The sequence below is a fragment of the Lepidochelys kempii genome, chromosome 6 (assembly GCF_965140265.1).
Source record: "Lepidochelys kempii isolate rLepKem1 chromosome 6, rLepKem1.hap2, whole genome shotgun sequence".
Lineage (NCBI taxonomy): Eukaryota > Metazoa > Chordata > Testudines > Cheloniidae > Lepidochelys > Lepidochelys kempii.
In genome coordinates this window covers 83,132,143-83,156,707 of record NC_133261.1, presented here as the reverse complement: position 1 = coordinate 83,156,707, position 24,565 = coordinate 83,132,143, and the positions used below count along the sequence as shown (strand labels likewise).

General features: G+C 42.1%; 1 protein-coding gene across 7 annotated transcripts in view; it reads left to right on the top strand.

The window, feature by feature from the left end:
* The window catches only part of PRKD1 (protein kinase D1), a 301,945-nt gene that overhangs the window by 152,085 nt on the left and 125,295 nt on the right, over positions 1 to 24,565 (top strand). For all 7 annotated transcript variants that reach the window (XR_012159485.1, XM_073348910.1, XM_073348911.1 and 4 more), the window contains one exon: positions 5,925 to 6,063. Coding sequence is in view for 6 of the 7 variants with exons in the window: in XM_073348910.1 (XP_073205011.1) it covers positions 5,925 to 6,063 (139 nt within the window). In the remaining variant the exon portion in view is untranslated. The remainder of the gene's footprint in view (positions 1 to 5,924; positions 6,064 to 24,565) is intronic.

The window sequence follows — 24,565 nt, the reverse complement described above, 5'->3', positions numbered from 1 at the left end:
CAGCCCTGTGAGGAAGGGCTGCTCTATTGACTCCCACCATTGGGCCACACAGCTGTGTGGAAGGGCTGACCTTTTGACTCTGGTCACTAGGCCATACTACCACATTTTATACCACCAGTATAGGACCTAACCCGACTGCAGTACAGCCTTTCCCTTTCTTTTGATCAGACACCTCATGATGGGGTGTACCTACCCTGTGACAGGGACCCATTATCAACAGAATCTGGGAATTTCCAGAGGGCTAGTTAGATCATTGTACAGTTGCTGGGGTTTAACAAAAGTGGATACCCGGAGCTAACTAATACACTCTGGGGAGTATGGCAGATTTCAAGACCAGTCTCTTAAACTTTCCACTTGCAGTTCCATTTCAGACCGACTTCTATTCTAGAAAACTGATTCTTTCCTACATCAGCTTGATGTAGATCAAATTTGCTAAAAAGATAAAGTAACCATTTCTTTCAAGGCCTGAGATAAGTCAGTGCTGAACGAGAAAAATGTTCTCAGAGGTAGCTTGAATAATTTGTCACCTTCAAGAAATTTGGGGACAAAATCAGACCTTAAGAAATAAGCAGGTACCACTTCTTTAAGCTTGCTTTTGCATATCCTAGGTGTGATTTTTGGTCCTTAATATTTTAAATGTACCTGAACATTTAGATACCTAAAGTATTTTTATTTATCTTCGGGGTCATGCAAATAATAAAATAAAATAAAATAAAAAAGCCTCCAAGATTCTTCTCTCCCTGACTGATGAAGATTATAAACAACCCTGTGTAAAAATAGAGCTCCTAGGAATCTTGGATGCTTACTCAGATGTTGCCCACATTGAAAGTCTTGGTGACAGTTACTGTAGTTACAGTATATTTAGAAGTTGATTTTCAATACTTTTGAAACTTAAAACTCTCTTCCCTCCCTCTACTCTAATTATGAAGAGGAGAGAAATTCTTTCCTTACACTAATATTGAATCCAAAGTGCACAGTAGTAGTAAGCCACAGGGAAGTATAGATTAATGAAATACTTCTGCTTAATGGAAACATTTTGTTAGTTATTCTAGTATGTTTTCCACCTGCCTACATTGTTTATCTTTAAGTAACATGAAATTAACATTTCTTTTGTTAGTATTATTTCCTTTTTCAAATGGAGCTAAACTTAACAATGTTTTTGGCATGTAGGCATCAGTGATGTCAGTGTTTCTCTGAGAGTGGTTCCTTACCTTTTTCCAGGGAAGATGCTCTTTTCCCCAGAGAATGTCAAGCCAGCAGAGGATACTTATACATTGGGATACTTCAGTTATAGTGGTATTATATAACTATTTTTAGAACTAGGGTGAATAACTGAATGTGCAAAATTTCCCATCAGGGACAACTATGGAATAAACTGGTTTCAGAGTAGCAGCAGTGTTAGTCTGCAAAAAGAAAAGGAGTACTTGTGGCACCTTAGAGACTAACAAATTTGAGCATAAGCTTTCGTGAGCTACAGCTCACTATAGAAGCTTCTTCCCAACTGTAGGCAGTTAGTAGTTTATCTATTCTTGAAGTATGAGGGCTTGTGTCACTTTATCAATTTATCTTACCTACCATAATGGTGGATGTTTTTTCCCATGTAAACATCTAGTGTTTGATTCCTACTAAGGTTTTGTCCTCAAATAATATCTTGTGGCAGTGAGTTCCACAAGTTAAGTAGGCACTGAATGGGTTTTTTTTTTCCTCCAGAAAGGTATTTCCTTTTATCAGTTTTAAGTTGCTGCCTTTCCATTTCATGGACATTCCCCTAATTTTTGTATGAGAGGAGGTCAAAAAGAGCATCTGACTTAGTTTTTAGACCTGAATCATGTCCCCTTTTATTAATCGCCTCTCTAAATGAAACAGTCCTATTAAATATCTCTTCAAATGACAGTATTTTCATGTCTCTGATCTTTTTTGGATGCATTTCTATTCACTCTCATTTCTCCTGCTTTTTAATTGAGAGAGGGTGATCAGTACCGAACACAATATTCCAGGAGATTGCATACTGTTGATTTATATAATGGCATTTGTAATCATTTTCTGTATTATTTTCTGTCCCATTCTCTACACATCCTTACAATTGGTTTGCTTTTTTGACATCTGTGTTAAGCTGTTTATATTGATTCCCAAGTCTTTTTCATGAGTGTTTACAGTTAAATACACACTTAGATGGGTTCTAAATTAAATTATTTCTTCCTGTGTACATTACATTGCATTTGTCAAAATTGAGTTTTGTTGTCCATCCTGTTGCTCATTCATTCACGTAGCTTGGTTAGCTTGTGTTTACTGGAGACGGGATGATTTTATTCCCATTGCTTAGGCCCAATAAGATTGAGATAGAAAGTACTGGTGGGAGAATTCTGTGCCAATTCTCCTTCTCCCCCCACCCCACCCCACCCCCCAGTTGCCCAGTTCTTACCACTGGTTGCTGAGCAAAGGCACAGGTCTGTTCACACACATGCCAATGTTTGATCTTTAACTATTCATGGTAAATAGGCCCAATGGCTTGTGATGGGATGTTAGATGGGGTGGAATCTGAGGTACTACAGAGAATTCTTTCCTGGGTATCTGACTGGTGAATCTTGCCCACATGCTCAGGGTTCAGCTGATTGCCATATTTGGGGTCGGGAAGGAATTTTCCTGCAGGGCAGATTGGAAGAGGCCCTGGTGCTTTTTCACCTTCCTCTGTAGCATGGGGCATGGGTCACTTGCTGGAGGATTCTCTGCACCTTGAAGTCTTTAAACCATGATTTGAGGACTTCAGTAGCTCAGGCAGAGGTGAGAGGTTTATTGCAGGAGTGGGTGGGTGAGATTCTGTGGCCTGTATTGTGCAGGAGGTAAGACTAGATGAGCATAATGGTCCCTTCTGACCTTAATATCTATGAGTCTCTCTCATGTCAGTTACAGTTTGTTATGTGCCATAAATTAATGGTAGTAAATTGTAGATCTACTCAAATTACATACATAAAAAAAGAAAACCCTCAGCTAAAATTCAGCCATAGTTCATAGTCATTTTAGTTAGATCTTCTCTATTGATTTAGTCCTTTGTTTCTTGTAGTACATGTGAGTAACGCTGAACTTTAAATTCACTATTAAATTAAACTATTAAAAGATACTAGTCCACAACCTACTATAAAGATCAGTGCCGGGTACATAGGTGCTGGAACTCAGAGTGTTGGAGTGCTGCTGCACCCCCAGCTTGAAGTAGTAACAACAACCCAAATACATCGTTTCTGCCTTCAGCACCCCTACTATAAAAATTGTTCCAGCACCACTGACTGGATATCCTTGTATTTACCATGAAATGCAGCAGTATTGTCAGTCCCTGATAACCTTGAGTTCGTTTGCTGATGTAGAATTGAACCTTTGATATTAAATTCAGACATTGGTGGCTATATTTTCAAAATTACAAGTTTGGCTCCTTAAAACTGGGAGAGATTTGAAATCACTTATCTGAGATGTTTGTGCTGACAACAACAAAGACTCTGAAAAAACATCACTGATCTTGTAATAAACTCAAGCTGAGTTTACAGGCTTTGAGCTTTTCTGAAAGCCTGTTTAGCTTAATGGGGGTTGTCAAATTTCAAAACTCAAACACCTTTACATAAAATGGATGATTATTACCAAATTAGGGAACATTGTTTTTTTCAGTGTGTTCTTTTTTCAGTGTGTTCTTTCAGTTATTACAAGTCCTGCAGTGCAGTAGATCATTTTGCCTTTGAAATATTATTTAAAACAGTTTTTGAAAATCTCATATGCAGGGTTTCTGTTCTAAAGGTGTGATAGTTGAAAGATTATCAGCCTGTTTTTTTCCTGTTAAATCAAAAGCTGATGTGCATACATTTGTTTTGTCCCATAAATAAGTATTTAATCTGAAAAAAAGCCTTGGGTTCTGCTGCCATGACAACTAAACAGTGTCTGAAACTCTGCTGTCATGGTGACCTCCATGCCCTCGACTGCATCACACTGACGCCTTTTCTAAAGGGCCCAGCAAATGCAATAGGAGTTCTTGTTGGTGAATCAAGAAGGGCTTTGTCTGAAAAACAATTGGATGGAATATTAAGGATACAAGCAGCTACATATTGTACTTGTGATTAGTTGCTATTCTTAAGTTAGATGCACATTCTTATTTAAAAGTTGAATCAGTAGCCCTGCTCTTCAATTAATTATATGAAAATAATTGCATGATTTTATTATTCATAGTAGTAATTGTAGTACTCCATCACCTGAGAGCCTAGTGAAGGAGCAGAACCTCGTTGTTAGGTGCTGTCCATAGAACAAAAAGATGGTTGTGCCCTGAAGAGTATGTTGTTATTCCTGCTGGTTGTAATGTATTTGTGAACAAGTTTGAATCATCTGTGGAAAATAAGAAATTAACTGAGTTGTAGATGTTTTCACTTTATGTAACCAGTATGTTATTGATCTCATTATATTCAATAGCTTTTAGATCAGATGTATCATGCAGTTAGGTCTGGGAGGAAGAAAAAAAATCAGAAACATTGGCCTAATGAAGTAGTACTGTATGGCTTTTTTACCCACGTTGTACTTTTCCACACTGTTGGTACTAGATTTAAACTATTTAAAAAAATGTTAAAAAGATATGTTTGAAGATGAGTCAAATTAAGAAGAGCTTTTTAATAGCTGAGATGAATGCATAACAATGCCGTTTGGTTTCTAGTGTGTTACGTTTCTAAATTTAAACATCCAGGCCAAGATTTTCAATAGTGACCTGGTGATTTTGTGTTTCTCTGTTCTTGGGTGCCAACCTGAAAGGCCTTAAAAGGGCCATGTGATGTTCAGTGGTGACTCGGTGCTTAGGTTGCTTGCACGAACTCTGCTTTATTCGGTAAGTAACTGGCTTTATATAACAAGACCTTCATAGAGCCGAACCGAGACTCTGCCTGAGAAGCATAATCCATGCCATAATCTCTCGAGACCTCCAGTGGCAGAAACTCTTCTTGGAGGTACAGCACAGCACTGCAAACTCTCACTCTCCAGGAGGACAGTAGCCATCTTTTGCTGCCAGAAAAACTGAGCTTATTTTTGAACAAAGTGGATGAGGCTGGCTTGGAGATGGGCTGAATCAGCCTCTCTCCCAGTAGCTTCTTCCAATGAGATTTGAATGAAGCCCCATGCTGAACTGAAAGGAGGGAAGAGTACCTACTCTCATGCATAGAATGGAATAGAAGTAGTGGGATGGACAGAATGGAGTGCAACCCTCATACCCCTCCAAGCAGAAGGGATGGTTCCAAAAAAATGCCACATAGTAAACAGTATGGAGTTTGCCCCCATCTGTCTTCCTCCCCAGGGCTTTGCTTTGGGACAGCCTCAGGACTGGGTGATATTAATTTGAGGTTTCTGAAGGAAACAATATATGGAGTGAGAAAGGTATGGCTCTATACTGCTGCAACGCATGGCACGGATATGCAAAGGGCTCTGCTTTTAGAATATTTCAGGATTCCCATTTACATGGAGATGAGAAATATCATGAAGGTGACTTGAGTTGAACTCCAGGGGCATCTTTTTCTACTTGATCTAAATACTGGTATTAGCAATAGCATTAAGGGTAGGCTGGAAATCTGTAAGAAAGTTCTGTAGCAGTTGTTGCAAGGGAAGGAAGTATAAAAGAGCCTACATAGGGGGTGGGGGAGACAGCTCCAGAGCCTGAAGGTGATCTAACTACTGAAGTATTTATAACACGCACATCATAGTACTGATATGGGTAATAAACCTCATACTTGAGTAGCTGTTGGATAAGAAATGGTCCATCAGCTAAAAAAAAAATCTACGTAAATGTGTAGCTTTGTCATATGTAAATCTGGGGACAGGTCATTATCAAAAATAAGTGTTAGTTGTGTTAATTATATTTTACACATTTGTATTTTATATTATAATAAATATTCATGGTTGTGTATTTGCAGTTTCCTGAATGTGGTTTCTATGGAATGTATGATAAAATTCTACTTTTTCGCCATGATCCTACCTCTGAAAACATTCTCCAGCTGGTGAAATCAGCTACTGATATCCAAGAAGGAGACCTAATTGAGGTTGTCTTGTCAGGTAAAGTGTATGTTTTCTTGAGGCTTGTTATCGTGTTTTGTAATTGTGAACACCTACAATATTTTGGTGTTGGTTAGGTATCTTAGTTTGTTTCATGGATTAAATGCTTAGCTAAAATCTGCCCTCAAATATATGTGTACAACAATTTGAAGTTGTGTACATAACTGAGGACAGAAATTAGCCCTCAATGAATGTTTTCGTGGTATGCCTTTTCCCCCCACCCCATCATACTGTATGTTCTCTAACAGCCTGATTTTGCCATAATTTCTGATAAAGCAGCAACATAATGTTAAAAATAAAGGATGAAATTATCTCTAACATAGGTGAATAGTAATAACATGCAGTATACAATAAGGAAAAAAGCTGATGTGGGAGGATAAATGTCTTCTGTGGAATAGGGTAAAACCAAAACATAGCAAATAAAAAAATACATGAAATTTAGCATGCATTTACATTAAAATTAGCTTAAAATGAGGTATATAACATTTGTAGCAATTGTTTAATGTTTTAGTGGATCAAATATACACCAATGGCACAAACCATTATTATTATTACTTATCAGTAATACAGATTTATGTAGGACTATACTTTTGTTTGGCATTGTATGGATTTTAAAACAGTATAGACCCAGCCTCGAAGAACTTGAAATGTAAATTAGGCAGGGACAGAAAAAGAAGATAACTAGCAAACAAAATGGTAGGGAAAAGAAGGCTGAGGTTTAAAACCATCACGAAAAATGAGAGAGTCATGTTGTACAGCTAGCGAATTTAATAAATTCTGATATTCTTAAATTATTAAGAAAAAGCAAGCATGCATGCTGACAGATATTATAAATTTAAATAAATAAATATGCACCTTTCTTTGTGCCATCTCCTAATTGTCTCAACATTTGTACTCACTTTCTTGGATTCTCACTCCTGTTTGCTATACAGAAATTGTTCCTGCAAGCCCCGATTCCTAGTCCTCTTTATTTTCAGGTTATGCTTCAAAACATATAGAGTGGGTGTTGCACACTCACTTAGCCTGAGGTTATGAGACTTAGAAAACCAGTCCGATGGCATTTCTTTGCTGGTGGACAGAGAATATTTTGTTCTCTTTACCATAGCATTCCCATAAGGCTATTGCATGAGAGAAGGTCCATTTACTATACCCTTTGCTCAAGAAAGATGAAGGCTATACAGCAGGGGTCGGCAACCTATGGCATGCGTGCCAAAGACGGCATGTGAGCCAATTTTTAATGGCACGCTGCTGTCTGCCGGACCCTGGCAGACAGCAGTGTGCCATTAAAATTCCTGCCCAGCCCGGCCTGCTCTTTTCCGTCCCCTGCCCACCGCTCTCTCCTTGCTGGGCAGGTAAGCTTCCCCCTCCCCTGCCTCTTTTCCCCCAGCATGCTGGGTTCCTGCCCCTCCTCCTCTCCCTCCCTGCGGCCAATCAGCTGACGGCCCTTGCTACGTGGGGGAAAGGGAAAAGCGGAACCGCAGCATGCTCTCTGCTCCAGGGACCTTGGGGAGGGGGGTGGAATCAGGGCATATCCCCTCCAGCCCCCTGTCATGAGCCGCTCAGAGCAGGGGGCTGGGAGCACCCCCACGACCCCAGCCCACACCCCCAGCCCTCTGTCCTGACTCCTGCACCCCCTCACACACACCCCTGCCCTGACCCCTGAACCATCCCCACTCCTCAGCCCTCTGCCCTGACCCCTGCACCTCCTCACACATCACCAGCCCTCTGCCCTGACCCCTGAACCCTCCTCACACCCCAGCCCTCTGCCCTGACCCCTGCACCCCCTCACACACACCCCAGCCCCCTGCCCTGACCCTTGTATCCCCTCACACATCCCCAGCCCTCTGCCCTGACCCCTGAACCCTCCTCACACCCCAGCCCTCTGCCCTGACCCTTGTATCCCCTCACACATCCCCAGCCCTCTGCCCTGACCCCTGAACCCCCCACACCCTCCAGCCCTCTGCCCTGACCCCTGAACCCCCTCACACACACCCCAGCCCCCTGCCCTGACCCTTGTATCCCCTCACACATCCCCAGCCCTCTGCCCTGACCCCTGAACCCTCCTCACACCCCAGCCCTCTGCACTGACCCCTGCACCCCCTCACACACACCCCAGCCCCCTGCCCTGACCCTTGTATCCCCTCACACATCCCCAGCCCTCTGCCCTGACCCCTGAACCCTCCTCACACCCCAGCCCTCTGCCCTGACCCTTGTATCCCCTCACACATCCCCAGCCCTCTGCCCTGACCCCTGAACCCTCCTAACACCCCAGCCCTCTGCCCTGACCCTTGTATCCCCTCACACATCCCCAGCCCTCTGCCCTGACCCCTGAACCCCCCACACCCTCCAGCCCTCTGCCCTGACCCCTGCACCCCCTCACACACACCCCTGCCCTGACCCCTGAACCATCCCCACTCCTCAGCCCTCTGCCCTGACCCCTGAACCCTCCTCACACCCCAGCCCTCTGCCCTGACCCTTGTATCCCCTCACACATCCCCAGCCCTCTGCCCTGACCCCTGAACCCCCCACACCCTCCAGCCCTCTGCCCTGACCCCTGCACCCCCTCACACACCCCCCTGCCCTGACCCCTGAACCATCCCCACTCCTCAGCCCTCTGCCCTGACCCCTGCACCTCCTCACACATCACCAGCCCTCTGCCCTGACCCCTGAACCCTCCTCACACCCCAGCCCTCTGCCCTGACCCCTGCACCCCCTCACACACACCCCAGCCCCCTGCCCTGACCCTTGTATCCCCTCACACATCCCCAGCCCTCTGCCCTGACCCCTGAACCCTCCTCACACCCCAGCCCTCTGCCCTGACCCTTGTATCCCCTCACAAATCAGCAGCCCTCTGCCCTGACCCCTGAACCTTCCTCACACCCCAGTCCTCTGCCCTCACCCCTGCACCCCCCCCCCACACCCCAGCCCGGACTCCGGCATCCCCCACACATACCCAGTCCCCTGCCCTGACTCCTGCACCCTTCTCACACACCCTCAGCCCCCTGTCCTGAGCACCAAATGGGAGCTCCTGCACACACACACACCCCACATCCCCACCTGCACCCCTCACACCAAATGGGAGCCGCCCAGGTAAGTACTCCACACCCAAACCTCCTGCCCCAACCCTGAGCCCCCTCCCTCATTCTAGTTTCTGGCCAGACCCTGCACCCCAACCTGCTCCTTCACCCCCAGCCTTGGTCTCAGCACACTCCCACCCTCATCTCAGTGCAGAGAGAGAGGAAGGGAATGGCTAGAACCAGGGAGAAGGTAGGTACCTACTCTATGTGGACAGGGCTGGGACCCCAGACCGGCAGCGGGCTGAGCGGGGTCGGCAGCCGGGACCCTGGCTGGCAGGAGCCGGAGGATGGAACCCCAGACCGGCAGTAGACTGAGCGGCAGCAGCTGAGCCGCTCAGCCCACTGCTGGTCTGGGGTCCCGGCCACCGGCCCCTCTCAGCCTATTGCCGGTCTGGGGTTCTGGCTCTCAGCCCCTTGCCAGCCGGGGTCTCAGCCGCAGGCCCCGCTCAGCCTGCTGCTGGCCTAGGTGAACGGAACCCCAGGCCAGCAACGGGCTGAGTGGGCCGGCGGTGTAAGATCAGCATTTTAATTTAATTTTAAATGAAGCTTCTTAAACATTTTGAAAACCTTGTTTACATACGACAATAGTTTAGTTATATAATATATAGACTTGTAGAGCGAGACCTTCTAAAAAACATTAAAATGTATTATTGGCACGCGAAACCTTAAATTGAAGTGAATATATGAAGACTCGGCACACCACTTCTAAAAGGTTGCCGACCCCTGCTATACAGTAAAGAAGTCAAGATCCGAAGCATTCCTGTAAGTCAGCAAGAGGGCATTCATATTTTCCATATCAGGAAGCAGATTACTCATTTTGAAAAGATGCCAGCTATCCCTATTTTCTGTGCCATATTTGCTACAGTACGTAATCGCTACAGTTCAGTAAATCAGTAATGATGCTACAGTCAACCAGCACTTAGTCTTTTATCTGGTGTGTAACTTATTCTCTTTTGAAATGCAGACCACATAAAATGCTTTTCAGTTTGCCAAAATTAGAAAAGCAGCTGTTTAAATCTTCAAAAGTAACACCTGATATAGAGCTTTAAGGCAGTAAAGGAGAACTGTACTAGTGGGGGAAAAATGAAAGTATTAAGGCATTCATGCCCTTACATCACTGGTGGAACCTAATGTCTGTGCACGAGTGTGTGCAAATATAAATAACTCCATGATATTTATGCCAGTTATATGAGTTAAATCAGCAGCAGGCTTGTTGTATGAAAGTAAACAGCCCCTAGGCTTGGTCAGACACTCTTTTTTTCTTTCCCAGTTTGCCACACACCTCCCACCCCTCATTTACTGAGATTCCGCTGGCCCAAGGCCTGGGATTTTGAGACTGACAGCTGATGTCATATAGAGATGTCCTCTTCTGTGTCCAACTAAACAAAATTTCAGTTAAGCAAAACCCCTGTAGTGCCCTATTATATACCCCCAACAAGAACTCTGCTCTACAATTCCTGACAATATTGATCAGGTTTATGGTTTTATCTAGTTTTGCTTATGACCAGCGTTAGCACTAAGATTGATCTCAGTTAATTACATTTGTTAGTCACCTATGAATTCTAGGTAATTTAAATAATTGAATGTTTCCCCTTTACAAGTGCAGGGAATGCATTGAACAGTGTAACTGCACAGTGTATCCTGATTGGAAACAAAATTAAAATAGAAAATTGAGAATGTTTAGAATCTCTGAGTAGGCCAGTGAAGAAGTTTGGCATTCTTATGCTCTGAGAGACTGAACTGTGAAAACTGCTAGATCTCAAATGAATATGCAAAACCCACAGCCACTCTGGCATCTGCAATGTGATATTGCATGAGAAGTGAGAGATAAGATCTTTGTTTTTTAAATACATAATTTATGTAAATTAATATACCCGGCTGTTGTTAGATGTTGGCTGCTTGTGTGTGTTCTTTGTGTGCTGTCCCAGCTCTGTGCAGATAATTGGCACAGTGGACCTTGATCGAATTGCTCAATAACCACAAACTCGATTCATAGCGAAGGCACTTGGTCAGGTTTATTGTCAACGAAGCACAGTCCCAATGTCCTAGCTCAATGGTTACAGTTAAACTAACACATGTATGCCCATTGGAATGGGCTGGCTTAGTTAATGGTGGGACTTTCCATTATCCCCTAGGTCAGCCAAAGACACTTCCTCTGAAACTTCATTTTATACCCCGATACAAATAAGTTATGTATTGCCCCCTGTTGTGGGTTGTTCCATCCATTACCTTGTACATGGTGATTTGATCAAAACATCTCTATCCATCACACGATCATACCAGGCCTTTGATACAAGGATTTATGTCTCAGGCTCTCTTCCTACTACATTCCCCCCACTTTTTGTCTTTTTTATGGGGAGGATGTTTACCCATTGTCCCGGAAAAGCATAATGCATTGACTGAAGATGATCCAGTAGGATAAACACTGTTATGTGGTCACCTTACTTTACCATCCATACTTCATGCCCCATCTGTCCCATAGTCTGCACATTCCCTCGTACGACTGATGGACAGATTTCATTTTCCAATTATTGTCAGTCCCTTATGGTGGACCTAGGAATGTTAGGCCCGGGACCATAACTAATCTGTGGGGTCTAGAGTTGTTCTTTGATAACTTTTGGGTGGCATGAGGAGGCCTTTATATTTATTTAATTGGTGATCAATGAGAAGGGCTTTGGTGGATGAGAAGAGCTTTGGTCACGATTATAAGTGTATTGTGCTTATACCTTATAGAGCAGTATAGGTGTATATATGAGCGTATATATATACATGATCCTTGAATAGATAAATACCAGATATATTTCCTATATAACTTCTGATAAATGATAATATATGAATAATATGGATAGTTGACGTTGCATGTAGCAATCAGAGCAATTAATGTTATGGCTTGTATTTCCATCAATGTTACTCTAAGTGTCCTGATTATTGGATGTAGACTAACATCCTTTGGAATTTCCCATCAAGGAGTTTCCACCTCTCTTTGCACACTTTCTACTTCTTCTGTTTGTTGTTGGAAAGATGAGCTATGGATATTAAGTCTTCCTTGGTTCTTACCACCAAATCATGTATGTCCAATTGTAATTGCTCCACTGGGGGAAACAATTCAATTAATAAATCTTGTAGGTTTCCAGGAGGAGTAATAATTTCAGTGGCAGTGCTGAGGCTACTTGTTGGCCAAAAGGCATAGGTTCCAATTTGAATTGTGCTAGTGACTTCCACACAAAATCCTGTATTGATTCCGGGACAAAAGTGTTCCATGTATGGAAAAATTGGAATATCCCAAAGCATATACCACATCTTGTATTTATACCATCTGATTGGCTAATTCTTTTTGTACCAGTTGAGCCCGGCCTCTTTTTGTGTTATTGGTATCAATTGTTCACATAGCCACCATCCATTATGTTTTGTGCAACAAACCTGATTAATTTCCAAGCCAGTTTTAGTTACTAGGAGCACAGTGGGATAATGCTGTACATAAGTATTATTTACCAAAGTTCCCACACTGTTGGCATAGAACGCCTTGACTGGATCTTGCATCCACCTTGGGATGGCCATCATGATGTTAAGACTTTTGCTGTCATCATGATCTAAACTTGAAACCTTATCAAATTTAGCAAATTGCAGAAACACAGGAGCAATATTATTTACTCCTTGCTCCTGTATTTGTTTTAAAATGGCTGTGCGGTCTAGTACTTGTGGCCAGTTTTGTAATTGTAATAAACTTTGTTTGATCATTTCAATTACTCTGTCAGAGAGGCCACACAGACAACTGCCAGTGAAACATCATTCTTTTCCATGCTGTTAATAATTGACAAAATAGTAGAATTCAGGTGGCTGAACCCTTGAGCAATTGAATGTATGTTGTCAATGGTAATTGCACGTTGATCCAGCAATAGACTGCTAATGCCTCCTCCTGTTTTGACTGCCTTACCTATCCCATTAACAATGCTGTTTATTTTTAGATTGCAATTTTCAATATCTGCTGAATTCCATATGGACATGCCAAGACCTGAACTTCCCAATACAGTGCCCATAAGACCTCTCTTCTTTCTCCTTTGCTGTTTTAGTAAGGGATTTTGAAAACCCTTCCAAGATAGCAATTGAATTTCAATTTCTGAATTGAACCAATTTTGTATTGTTGTGGACATTGTATTGGCATGGTCATACTAGCAAAATTTAGTTTTATTGGCATATATATCCATCCCATATTCTCTACCACATACTCTGTGGTAGGGTTCAGGAAGAGTCCTGATGCGGGCCAAGGTTGTAGGTTTGGACATTCCATTGATGAGATAGTGTCAGTAGTGACGTGAGTGGTTGGGGGTAAGGTGGGAGTCTGAGTTGGACAGACTCCTTCACATACCTGTACATGATAAATGCATTTCCTAATTTCTGAGGCCATGGTCCAAGTTCCTGTGTATATACCCTTATCTTCTAGCTAAATGCTCTTTATATAAATGGAGGCACTCCACCCATCCTCCAGGTTAACAAAGGTGATTCTATTTGACCATAACCCATATGCTTTAACAATTCCTTTGATACAACCAATTACTGTGTCACCTGCTCTGAACCAATAAATCAATACCTCTGCTCTTTCCTTTTGTATGATTGAATGTTGTATGGAAAAGCTAGGTTATCCCCTACCAGGCCCATCAAGTGGTAGTCCATTATTTGTTGTGTGGTTAATAATACTCGTGTCTTTTCTGGTGTTTCTATTTTTTGTTCCTTAATCTGTGTGGATTCATGGTCAGTGGATGCCTCTCAAGTATATTACTAGAACCGGTATTAGGGGATACAGCAAGGGTAATAATTTGTTCACAGTTAACCTCCTCATCCACCTTCCAACAACCATTATACTGTCTCTGTGTCTCTTTGGTTAAAGTCAGTTCTTTTTCAATTCATCATTTGGTTTTACTAAATTGTTTTGTGGGAATATGCTGTGCCTGGGTCATGACTCCCATACTCACGCCCAGGCAATCTGTATTGCCACAGGTGATTCTCTAAGGATATGTTCCTCTTCTTGTTTCCCTTCTGTTTCACACACCAATTTTAAAACCATTCCGGCCGGACAGGTTTGGCCTGCAGCAGCCAGCGCAGTAGAGTTACTTGGAATCTGCATCAATAGGTTTCTGGCCATGGGATGTGACTGATTTATCTTCTTGGTATCTGACAATCCTTTTGCCTTTTGGATCATGACCACTACACCCAGTCTCCATATCCAGGTTGGCATCATAACCTATGAAAATATAAATTGCTTCTCTCTCTCTCTCTTTTTTCCCCCAAAGAACTTGGTCAGGTTTATTGTCAATGAAGCGCGGTCCTAATGTCCTAGCTCAATGGTTACAGGTACACTAACACATGTATGTCTGTTGGAATGGACTGGCTTAGTTAATGGCGGGACTTTCCATTATGCCCTGGGCCAGCCAAAGACACTCCCTCTGAGACTTCATTTTGTACCCCAATACAAACAAGTTACGTATTTCCCCTTGACGTGGGTTGTTACCACCCATTACCTTGTACATGTTGGTTTGATCAAAACATCTCTATCCATCACATTGTCACCCTGACCTTATCTTTAGGAGTGGTCAGTGTGTACTTGTTATCTTTGAGGGTGGGAGGTGTTCTGGTACCATCTTTCTGGAATGTGTTTGTGTGAGTATCCTGTGCCTAGCCTTTCTTAGGACTGTGTGTGTTTTTGCAATATCAGCCCAGTTCTTGCAGGTTCTGTGAGCTCACAGCCTGTCTCTTGCTAACTTTTGCTTTATATTAGCAAGGCTTGACCACTACTTTAATTCAGGCCTCACACCAGGCCTTTGATACAAGGGCTTATGTCTCAGGCTCTCTTCCTACTACACCTGCATTTCTATATTATTGTACAGTGCCTTGCATTCTGAGGCCCCAATCTGTTTGAGGTCTCTATTATTATTAAACATTTATGTTGTTGTAGTGCCTGGAGGATTATATGTGTTCCCCTCAGGCTTAATCATAGAGAGAGATCCATAACTTGAACCTGGGGGACTCTGTGCTCCAAGAAAAAAGTGTGAATATTTTATGAAAGATTTAGTACTCTGAAGAGAAGATCAGTTTTCTCAATTATTTCTTCATTTTGTTTGCTTTCATTGTGTTACTATTTTCTTCCATCATTTCTCAGTTTTACTTGTAAATAGGGCTCAACCTACTTATTCTTTAGCTAGAAAACTCCCACTGAAGTTTAAACTAAGGATGTTTAAGGATGTGAGCTAGGGCCCATTTTATATGTTGTGTGTGTTTCACATATAATGCATTTATTTACGTGAATCAAACTTCATTCATCTCCAGTTCTTGGCAGTTCTGGTCTGTGACAATGGATCCTGTTTCATTTTCTTGTCCTATGTAGCAGTAGTGCCTCCCTTTCTTTCAGCTGCTTTTAGAGGTCTTCTGGAAGCCAGGAAGATGTTGCCAGCACCATGCTCACCAGCCAGCAATCCAATGACTACCAGCAAGTGCTCTGAAGTCTGTAGTTTGGGAGCCTCTGGTTTATGAAACCTTAAAATTAGTGTTAATTTTCCTGTCTCTGTGTGTAAATACACATGTATATGTAATATAGTATATACTTTTTTACATTTTTTTATGGCTGTAATGTTAGCAAGGCTTCCAAGGAGGTATTTTTAACAGCTCTCAATGCTGGCCTCACTTTAGAGAAACCAGAGTTAGGCAAATGCTTAACACTTTTGAAAATAATGCCTCCAATGTATAGTTCATACCCATTTCAGCATTCATGTCTGACGGTCAGCATAGGGTACCTGTTTCTGCTCTCTTGAAAACAATGGCAAAATGACCTCAGTGGCAACTGGTTGGGTTCTAATTTTCCACCTGATGGTAGAAAACTATTGTAACATGCAAATGGTGCCAACCATTAATTGGCTCCTGAATCTGAATATAGGCCAGTCTTTTAAAGATTTATCAGGAACAGTTTAAATGGCAACAAAATTTGAAAATCAATAAATGGCTTCACCCAATGGCTATACATACCGTATATTGGTCATTAGTAATTACAATTTGCTTCAGGCTTTTTGTTTTGTAGCTTTTATCTCTGTGGCAGTTTAGTATTTTCCACAAACCTTAATAATTTCAATTTAAATTAGGACTTGGCTTGAAAACATGTGAATAACTATTTCATACAATGGATGTGAAAAGTTACCTTATTAGAAAAATGCAACTAGTAAAGAAAACATGCTTTAGAATGCTTTCAGCAGTTCTGAGTGTTTTTGGACGGATCGGGAAGGAGGGGAGTCTGTCATAGGCTTCTCCATGGGATGATGGACTGTTTATACTTTCTCTCCCTTCCTTTCCCTTCCCTCCAGTTTACAAGGTTGTGGGCCATGACAGGTTGTGAGGCACTATTGATACTAAAAAGGAGGCTTTTTTTCATTTACATGTTTAATGCTTTAGTTTTTCAGAGGCTGAAAATATTTTCAGTTTTATTTGCTATTTTTAAATTCTGCTGTTGATGGACAGATAAAAAATAAAAGTGAGCAGGTTTGATGGCACATGCATCCTCTTCTGTGTGAATCCTGCTGGCCAGGCCCACAGAACAGGCCTGGGTATGTGTAGCAGGGCCAACTTTTGCTGCTCTAGTAAGGAGCAACATGTACCTGCTCAATGCAACATAGGCCCTATCCAGTTTAGGGAACAGGGAGAAGGATAAGTGTCACATGATTATCAGGGCATGTCCCCTTGGGGACCTGGTCTGCAGGCCAGTATGGGTATAGAAAAGTTATCTTCCTCACCTTGTGCACCTGCCCTAAAGTTTGAATTTTTAGGTCAGTGGGCCACAGATTGAACTAATTTATCTCCTTAAAAATTTCATGCTATATTTTCAGATAATGTATTATCAGAATTTTCTTTATTTTCAGAAAGTGGTGTGGTCTAGTATTTTGAAAGCTGACCTGGGAATCTGGAAACCTTGGCATCTATTACTGACTCTGCCCACAATGACTCTGTCTGTGGCCTTGAGACAGACTAAGTTTTCTCATCTGTAAACTGGGCCTAATGTCTGCCTACCTTGCCAAAAATTTGTGGGAGTTAATTAGAGCTGAATCAGCCCTTAGTAGGGCTCTTCAGTGACTACATTCACATTGGTGCTATATCAGAGGAGCAATACTCTTGGGATGGAAGAAGTCTGTTGTAATGGGGTGGCAGTTTTAATACATGATAGGGCTCCATAGAAGCCTAACTTATGTAGGGTGCCATGGAGAAGCACTGAATCAGTGAATCTCTCAAGACCCCTTACTTAGCCACCTCCTCAGCAAACTCCACCCACTTTCTGGACTCTGCTGTCCAGTTCTGTAGACACAATTGGTCACACTTTCTGCCTTTGAAAGGCTATAGCCTGCATTCCAGTGGAGAGAATAGGGGTCCATGTTTGTAAAGTGTTTTGAACATGAAGTCCAACATATTTTACATTAACTCTTCCATAAATGTAACTAATGAATGTCTGGAAGAATTCTCAGCACTCTTACATTCCTGGCCAGTATTTGACTTTCTAAAAATGTAATTATCCAATCCACTGGCATGTTCTCATTAATGAGACCTTTAGAAGGGTTGGCCTGTAATTCAGTTTCAAGTTCCGCAGAAGAGGTTCTGGTCTGTCTACTTGCTTTTCATTTTGAATAATCTAGTAATCATCTAAGCAGGAATAACCACTATCTTTCCTTCAAATGGCATAAATGGAACGTGTAGCCAGTCTGTGTTATCTCTTGGTCTTCTGGCAATTATTGTAGCACAAGAGTGTGTGAGGTGGGATTGAGTTGAGGGCAAAAAACGTGATTCACAAGCTCTAGGTGGGCCTGTTAAGTAAGGCATAAATTTATCAAACTTAAAAAATCTCTCCTCGCTTCTGTTCTCATATTTCTTAGCATTCTTATCACCCTTTTCTCTCATTTTATTATGTTTCTTAGGCAGATGTGATGCAATAGCCTTTGGGCTCTTAGACTGTTCTGATGTGGTGGACTAAGACAGACTGTGTAAAACCAGAAACTTACTTCAACTCAAAACACTTGTTGACATACATTTGGGATTCTGGCGGTCTAACTCTCCTCCTTCCCTCAAGTCTCCCAAGAGCTCTAAGATGGGAAGGAAGATGAACATCCTAGGATAATAGTTCTCCAACTTTTTAATTCTGTAGACCACTTTGTAAGAAGGATCTTCACATAAACTACCATGTTTCCCAAGCCCCAGCTTCTCTATCATATATTTGGTCTACATAGGTACCAGAACAAACCACCAAAAAGATATCTTTAAACCATTGGTAGCCAAAGAGTCCTGATGATCCATGAATTCCACTCTTAATAAAAAGCAATGGGTATTTTTGACAAATGGAGTTGTGTTATAAGCTAGCTCTTATCGAGAAATGGTCTTTATCCTTCATTTTATGCCTGACATACTCGCCAGCGCTCCTTCAGGGAATTTCAGAATTTTGCTATATAGAACTTCTCTAACTGATCTGTACTTTTCTTTCTTCATGTAAAAATGACATCTCAGTGAACTTGCACACACCGCTTAAATATCCTAAATGCCGAGCACAGATGAAAGGAACCCAAATAATCAGGAGACAAAAAATGTATTTATTTAAAATATCACTTTTTTATTGCCTAGACTCATTTTATATTTTCAAATACTCAAATCTATCAGATAGTTTTCTGTTTGAAATATCTACGCTTTGACATGTCCCATATGAATACTGATAACAGTTTTAAGACAATTTTGCAGTAGGATGGGTAATCAGAAAAACATTTCAGTAGGTTTATTTGAAAAACATTTTTGTCTTCTCATACATTCTGACCTTTAGTTCCTCTAGAGAAACATAATGCATCTTTGAATGCTGTTCTATAAATTTGAATAGGCATTTATTCTTAGGTGTTCTGTCTTTTCTGGCATGTAAAATTACAGGGTTCTTAGATAATATCAAAAAAAGTAGAAAGCTGTAGGAGTTTTAAAATTTTGTTATGTCAAACAGGGAATACATTAAAACTTAATTTTTTAAAAAAGTTAAAAATATATCTGCTGGGCAAATTGTAAGAATAATCACATCAAAAGAAATGGAAAAAAGTATTAAAGTGTGATTTACCTAAAATATAAAATCTTACGTCAGTGCTGATACACCATAAAAAATTTGATTGTCTCAGTTCTGCCTTTGGAGAAATGCAGCTGCCATTGCATATTGGATTCTTAATATAATGAGAGTAAAATGTGAGACATTTTAAAAAAGAAATCCTTATCCCCCTCCCCCAATTTGGAAGGGAAACGACTCACAGTCTATCAGGTATTCTTTGGAAAGCTTCAAGAGAATTTGTCTTTAGTGCTGGCAAATGTAATTGAGTTTTCTTTCAGTACCATTTTTATGTCTGATTGTCATATTAGGTCATATGAAAGAACACTGCCTAACAGGCTCCTTCACAGTAGTTAGAAACATTAAGTCATACTCAGCCATATGCACTTAATGTGCAAGTATGATTTATAGAGGAAGAACCTGAACAAGGAAAAAATGCATATTCAGTATGCTTACAATATTAATGACAGTATAGTGGTGACAAATATCACGCTGCACATCTGTGGACACCATGCCTTCTAGCTATCTGAGCTAATGTGATATGATGTGAAAATTCATAGTCCACACTGAACTGGCCAGAAAATGCCACTATTTGCATTTTAGCATGGGGCCCGGGTCACTTTCTGGTTTGAACTAAAGTAAATGGTGGATTCTCTAATTTGAAGCCTTTAATTTAAGATTTGAGGACTACAGTAACTCAACCAGAAGTTATGGGCCTATTGCAGGAGTGGGTAGGTGAGGTTCTGTGGCCTGAAATGTGCAGGAGGTCAGATTAGAAGTTCATGGTGGTCCCTTCTGGCATTAAAGTCTATGGTTTGAGTCTGTTACACAAACTAAGTTAAAAAAAAAAAAACATTATTAAGGCTGCAAAGTTAAACACTCAAAAGTTAGGAAATCCCAGGATTAAGGTTGCTTGTGCAGTCTTAATTCAGCCCCTGTGTGTGTATGCATTATGATACAGTCTTTAATTACACGATTACATACTGTGTTTTTCCCTGCCTCATTCAGTGCACTGAGTGGATGGTGCTCACTTAATGGGCAGCTATTCAATATTTTGTTTTCTCCTGATTGTTTAATACGTGGTCCCAGGGCTTATTTACTGCACGCTATTGAAACTGTGTGCTGCAGACAGAATTATTAATTTTCTCAAGGGCTTTTCTATGATGCTCATCACCATAATAGCTAAGTCCTTCACAAACGTTAAATTAATTTATCTTCATAACACCTCTGTGAGGTAAGGGGATAGTATTAAATGATTAGGGGTCTGGAACACATGACTTATGAGGAGAGGCTGAGGGAACTGGGATTGTTTAGTCTGCAGAAGAGAAGAACGAGGGGGGATTTGATAGCTGCTTTCAACTACCTGAGAGGTGGTTCCAAAGAGGATGGTTCTAGACTATTCTCAGTGGTAGAAGAGGACAGGACAAGGAGTAATGGTCTCAAGTTGCAGTGGGGGAGGTTTAGGTTGGATATTAGGAAAAACTTTTTCACTAGGAGGGTGGTGAAACACTGGAATGCGTTACCTAGGGAGGTGGTAGAATCTCCTTCCTTAGAAGTTTTTAAGGTCAGGCTTGACAAAGCCCTGGCTGGGATGATTTAATTGGGGATTGGTCCTGCTTTGAGCAGGGGGTTGGACTGGATGACCTCCTGAGGTCCCTTCCAGCCCTGATATTCTATGATTCTATGATTCTCTATGCCTCAGTCCCCCATCTGTAACATGGAACTAATACCTCGCAGGGCTCTTGTCAGGAGCATGACAGCAGGGAGCTCAGATGCTACAGCAATGAGGATAGATTGATAGACAAGCTAAGACACTCATCCTGCAACCAACAGGTAGTTTTGCCTGAGTAAGGAGTACGGATTCGGGCCCATGTGTAGCAAAGGACACAACAGGCTTTTATTCTCTGTTTCTCCTTTCAAACTCTCATTTCTATAAGTTGCAGGGCGTACTGGATTGAGCACCTAGATCCATTTACTCACCAAGAGCCAACAGGGTAAACACTCCGCTTAATAGAGCTGTGGGAAGGGTACGGCTGGACAACTCCCACCAGCACTCATATTGTGCCTTAAGCTCTTCAGCCTTCAGCTGCTAAGTAAATAAAAGCCTCTCTTTAGACAATGCACCATTTAATGGTCTGCTGGAGAGCTAATCTGAGCAGGGGATACTGTGAGGAGTGTAGCAAGACAGCTCGGGATGTCAGCGTCTGCTTGGTGCTAAAAGAGGTCCAGGGTAATTGGAATGGAGATGAACTCTACAATGGGAGCATCATCTACGAGGAGAGGCTGAGGGAACTGGGATTGTTTAGTCTACAGAAGAGAAGAAAGAGGGGGGATTTGATAGCTGCTTTCAACTACCTGAAAGGTGGATCCAAAGAGGATAGATCTAGACTATTCTCAGTGATAGCAGATGTCAGGACAAGGAGTAATGGTCTCGAGTTGCAGTGGGGGAGATTTAGGTTGGATATTAGGAAAAACTTTTTCACTAGGAGGGTGCTGAAGCACTGGAATGCGTTACCTAGGGAGGTGGTGGAATCTCCTTCCTTAGACATTTTTAAGGTCAGGCTTGACAAAGCCCTGGCTGGGATGATTTAGTTGGCGATTGGTCCTGCTTTGAGCAGGGGGTTGGACTAGATGACCTCCTGAGGTCCCTTCCAACCCTGATAGTCTATGATTCTATTATCCATATTTTACAGATGGGGTGCTGAGGTTCAGAGAGATTTAGGTCAAAAATATCCATTGATTTTGGGTGCCCAAATTCAAATGCCTATGACCTGATTTTTCAGCGTACTTAAAGTTATATAGTACTTTATATGTTCAAAGCACAGTTCCCATGGTTTTCAGTTGCAGCTCTGAGTGCTCAGCAGTTCTGCAAATTAGACCCCAGCTTGAACACCCAGAAAATGAGGAATACATAGTTAATGACCATTTGTGAAAAGTTTTGTTTAAGTTACTTGTCCAACATCCACAGGAGCTCTGTGGCAGAGGCAGGGATAGAATCCAGTTCTCCAAGACTGAATCCAGCTGCCCTAACCAGGAGTGAAATCATCCCTTTTCTTCCTGCAATCCCCTGCCTCATTCACTGCACACCTTCCAACTTCTGCAACAAGTGAGGCAGGGGTCATAAATACAACAGCCTCCTTCGCTACACAATCCTGATTCATCCTCAGAGTGGTCCATTGTTTGCACTGAATGATGCAGTGATCCTAGGGAAAAAGTACTATGCAATCATTTAATTAACAACAGCTGTGCATATGGACAAGGGGACTGAATTAAGGTTGCAAAGGCAATCTTATTTCTGGCATTTCCTAAGTTCTGAGTTCTTGACTTTGCAACATTATTAATATTCTTTTAACATTTTGTGTGTTTATTAAAAAGTGAACCGAAATTCCATCATATGGCATCATATTGATACCCATATAGGTCATCTGTAGGGTTAGAACCTTTAGAGCTACCATACAGATCTCTGTCACTTGAGCTAATGGAATAACTGATAGCAGAAGTTGGTTGTCATCCTCTATGTGGAGCAGCACAAGATGAGGATGGGATGCTTTGCCAATGGGTTTCATAGATATTTGCTGACAACAGATGAATGGCAGGACCCGGGAATCTTGGTTTCCATTCCAGGCTGTAGAGAGTAGTGTTCTCTGGTGGGCACAGATTCCTCTGCTCATTTCCCGCAAGTGTGACCCATCTCCCTCTTCTGCCTTATTTCCTCTAACTTGTCCTTTTCCCAGTTCTGTCTCGTTCTCACTCCTGGCTTTTCATCCCAGTCCTCATCTCCTTGCCCTGCCAATCCGAGTTCCCTTCACTCTTAGCTTTTCCTCTGATATGTCTTCCTTTTCTTCCCTCCCCCCGTTCTCTCTCCCCAGTGGATCCCAGTCCCAATCTTCCTTCTAGGTTTCCATGTCCAGTTTTAGTATCCCCACCTCCTAGTCCCAGTTTCCTAGCCCAGCCAGTCAGGTTCCTCCCTAGCTATCAGACCCAGTCCCCGCCCCCCCCCAGCCCCTTCTCCCAATCTATTCCTCCTATCCCTATAGAGGTCCAGTTCTTTTCCCCTCTGCATTTGAATCACACAGCTTCCCCCTCCACACTACCTGGTCCCTGCAGGAAGTTTAAGAGCACAGGAAAGACAGTCTCGCTGCTATCAGTTCAGCTGCCCAGGCTCAGCACACCTTGCAACCGCCCAGAGCTGTGATCACATGGACAGTCCTGCTCAACTCCAGGCAGGAGCATAATCAGTGGAGACAGAATTTTGCGGGGGGGGGGGGGGGGGGGAGGGAATCTGAGGCTTTACTGAGCATTTGCAAAAATGCAGTTTTTTCCCCAGAGGCTAATAATGTGGCCAAATTTGGGCAGATTTTCATGGGAATAGCAAAAGGTACATCCCTGACACAAAGGCCACCCCCCTAATAAAATTTAAGTCTTTGCTTCCAGGCAGAATGGTGCTAGAGCTTTTCATAGAAAATGGTGTCAGAATTTTTTAACACAGCAAAACAATGTATTTGTAATTAGCCTCACGCTTTGAAATGGCTAAACCATTTCCCCTGAAAGTTCTCTTCCCCACACCCCCAAAATCAGCTTGAGGCAGATACTTGTCAGGTAAAAAATTAGCCCAAATGGTTAAAGTTTGGCAAATTTAAAAGCAACTGAATACAGGGTTTTATAATGGGAAGTGTTGGGTATCCTTAATAATAGGTGGTGCTACCAGCCACACATATAATACACAAAGAAGAGATTATATATTGCAATCTAATTTTACTTTTTTGACAGGGTCACTGAGCTAGTGGATGGGCGGTGAAGGAGTAGGTTCAGTTATCAAACTGCGAAGACATATCAAATGGTGTCCCTCAAGAGTGTGTCCTGGCTGCAGTACAGTTCAATATTTTCATTAACAATTGGGATGATGGAGTAGAGAGTATGCATACAAAAAATTATGGATGACACCAAGGGAGGGATAGCAAGCATTTGGATAAATTGGAGGATTGGTATGAAATCAGTAAGATAAAATTCATTAAAGACAAGTGCAAAGTACTACTTCACTTATGAAGGAAAAATCAGATGCATACATACAAAATGGGGAATAGCTGGTTAGGCAGCATTACTGCAGAAGAGGATTTGGAAGTTATATTGGATCACAAATTGAATGAGTTAACAGTGTGGTACTGTTGTGAAAAAGGCAAATATCACTCTGTGTGTATTAATAGGAGTAAGACTTGGAAGGCAATTGTTCCACACTACTCAGCACTGGTGAAGCCTCAACTGGAGTACAGTAACTCCTCACTTAAAGTCGTCCCGGTTAATGTTGTTTTGTTGTTACATTGCTGATCAATTC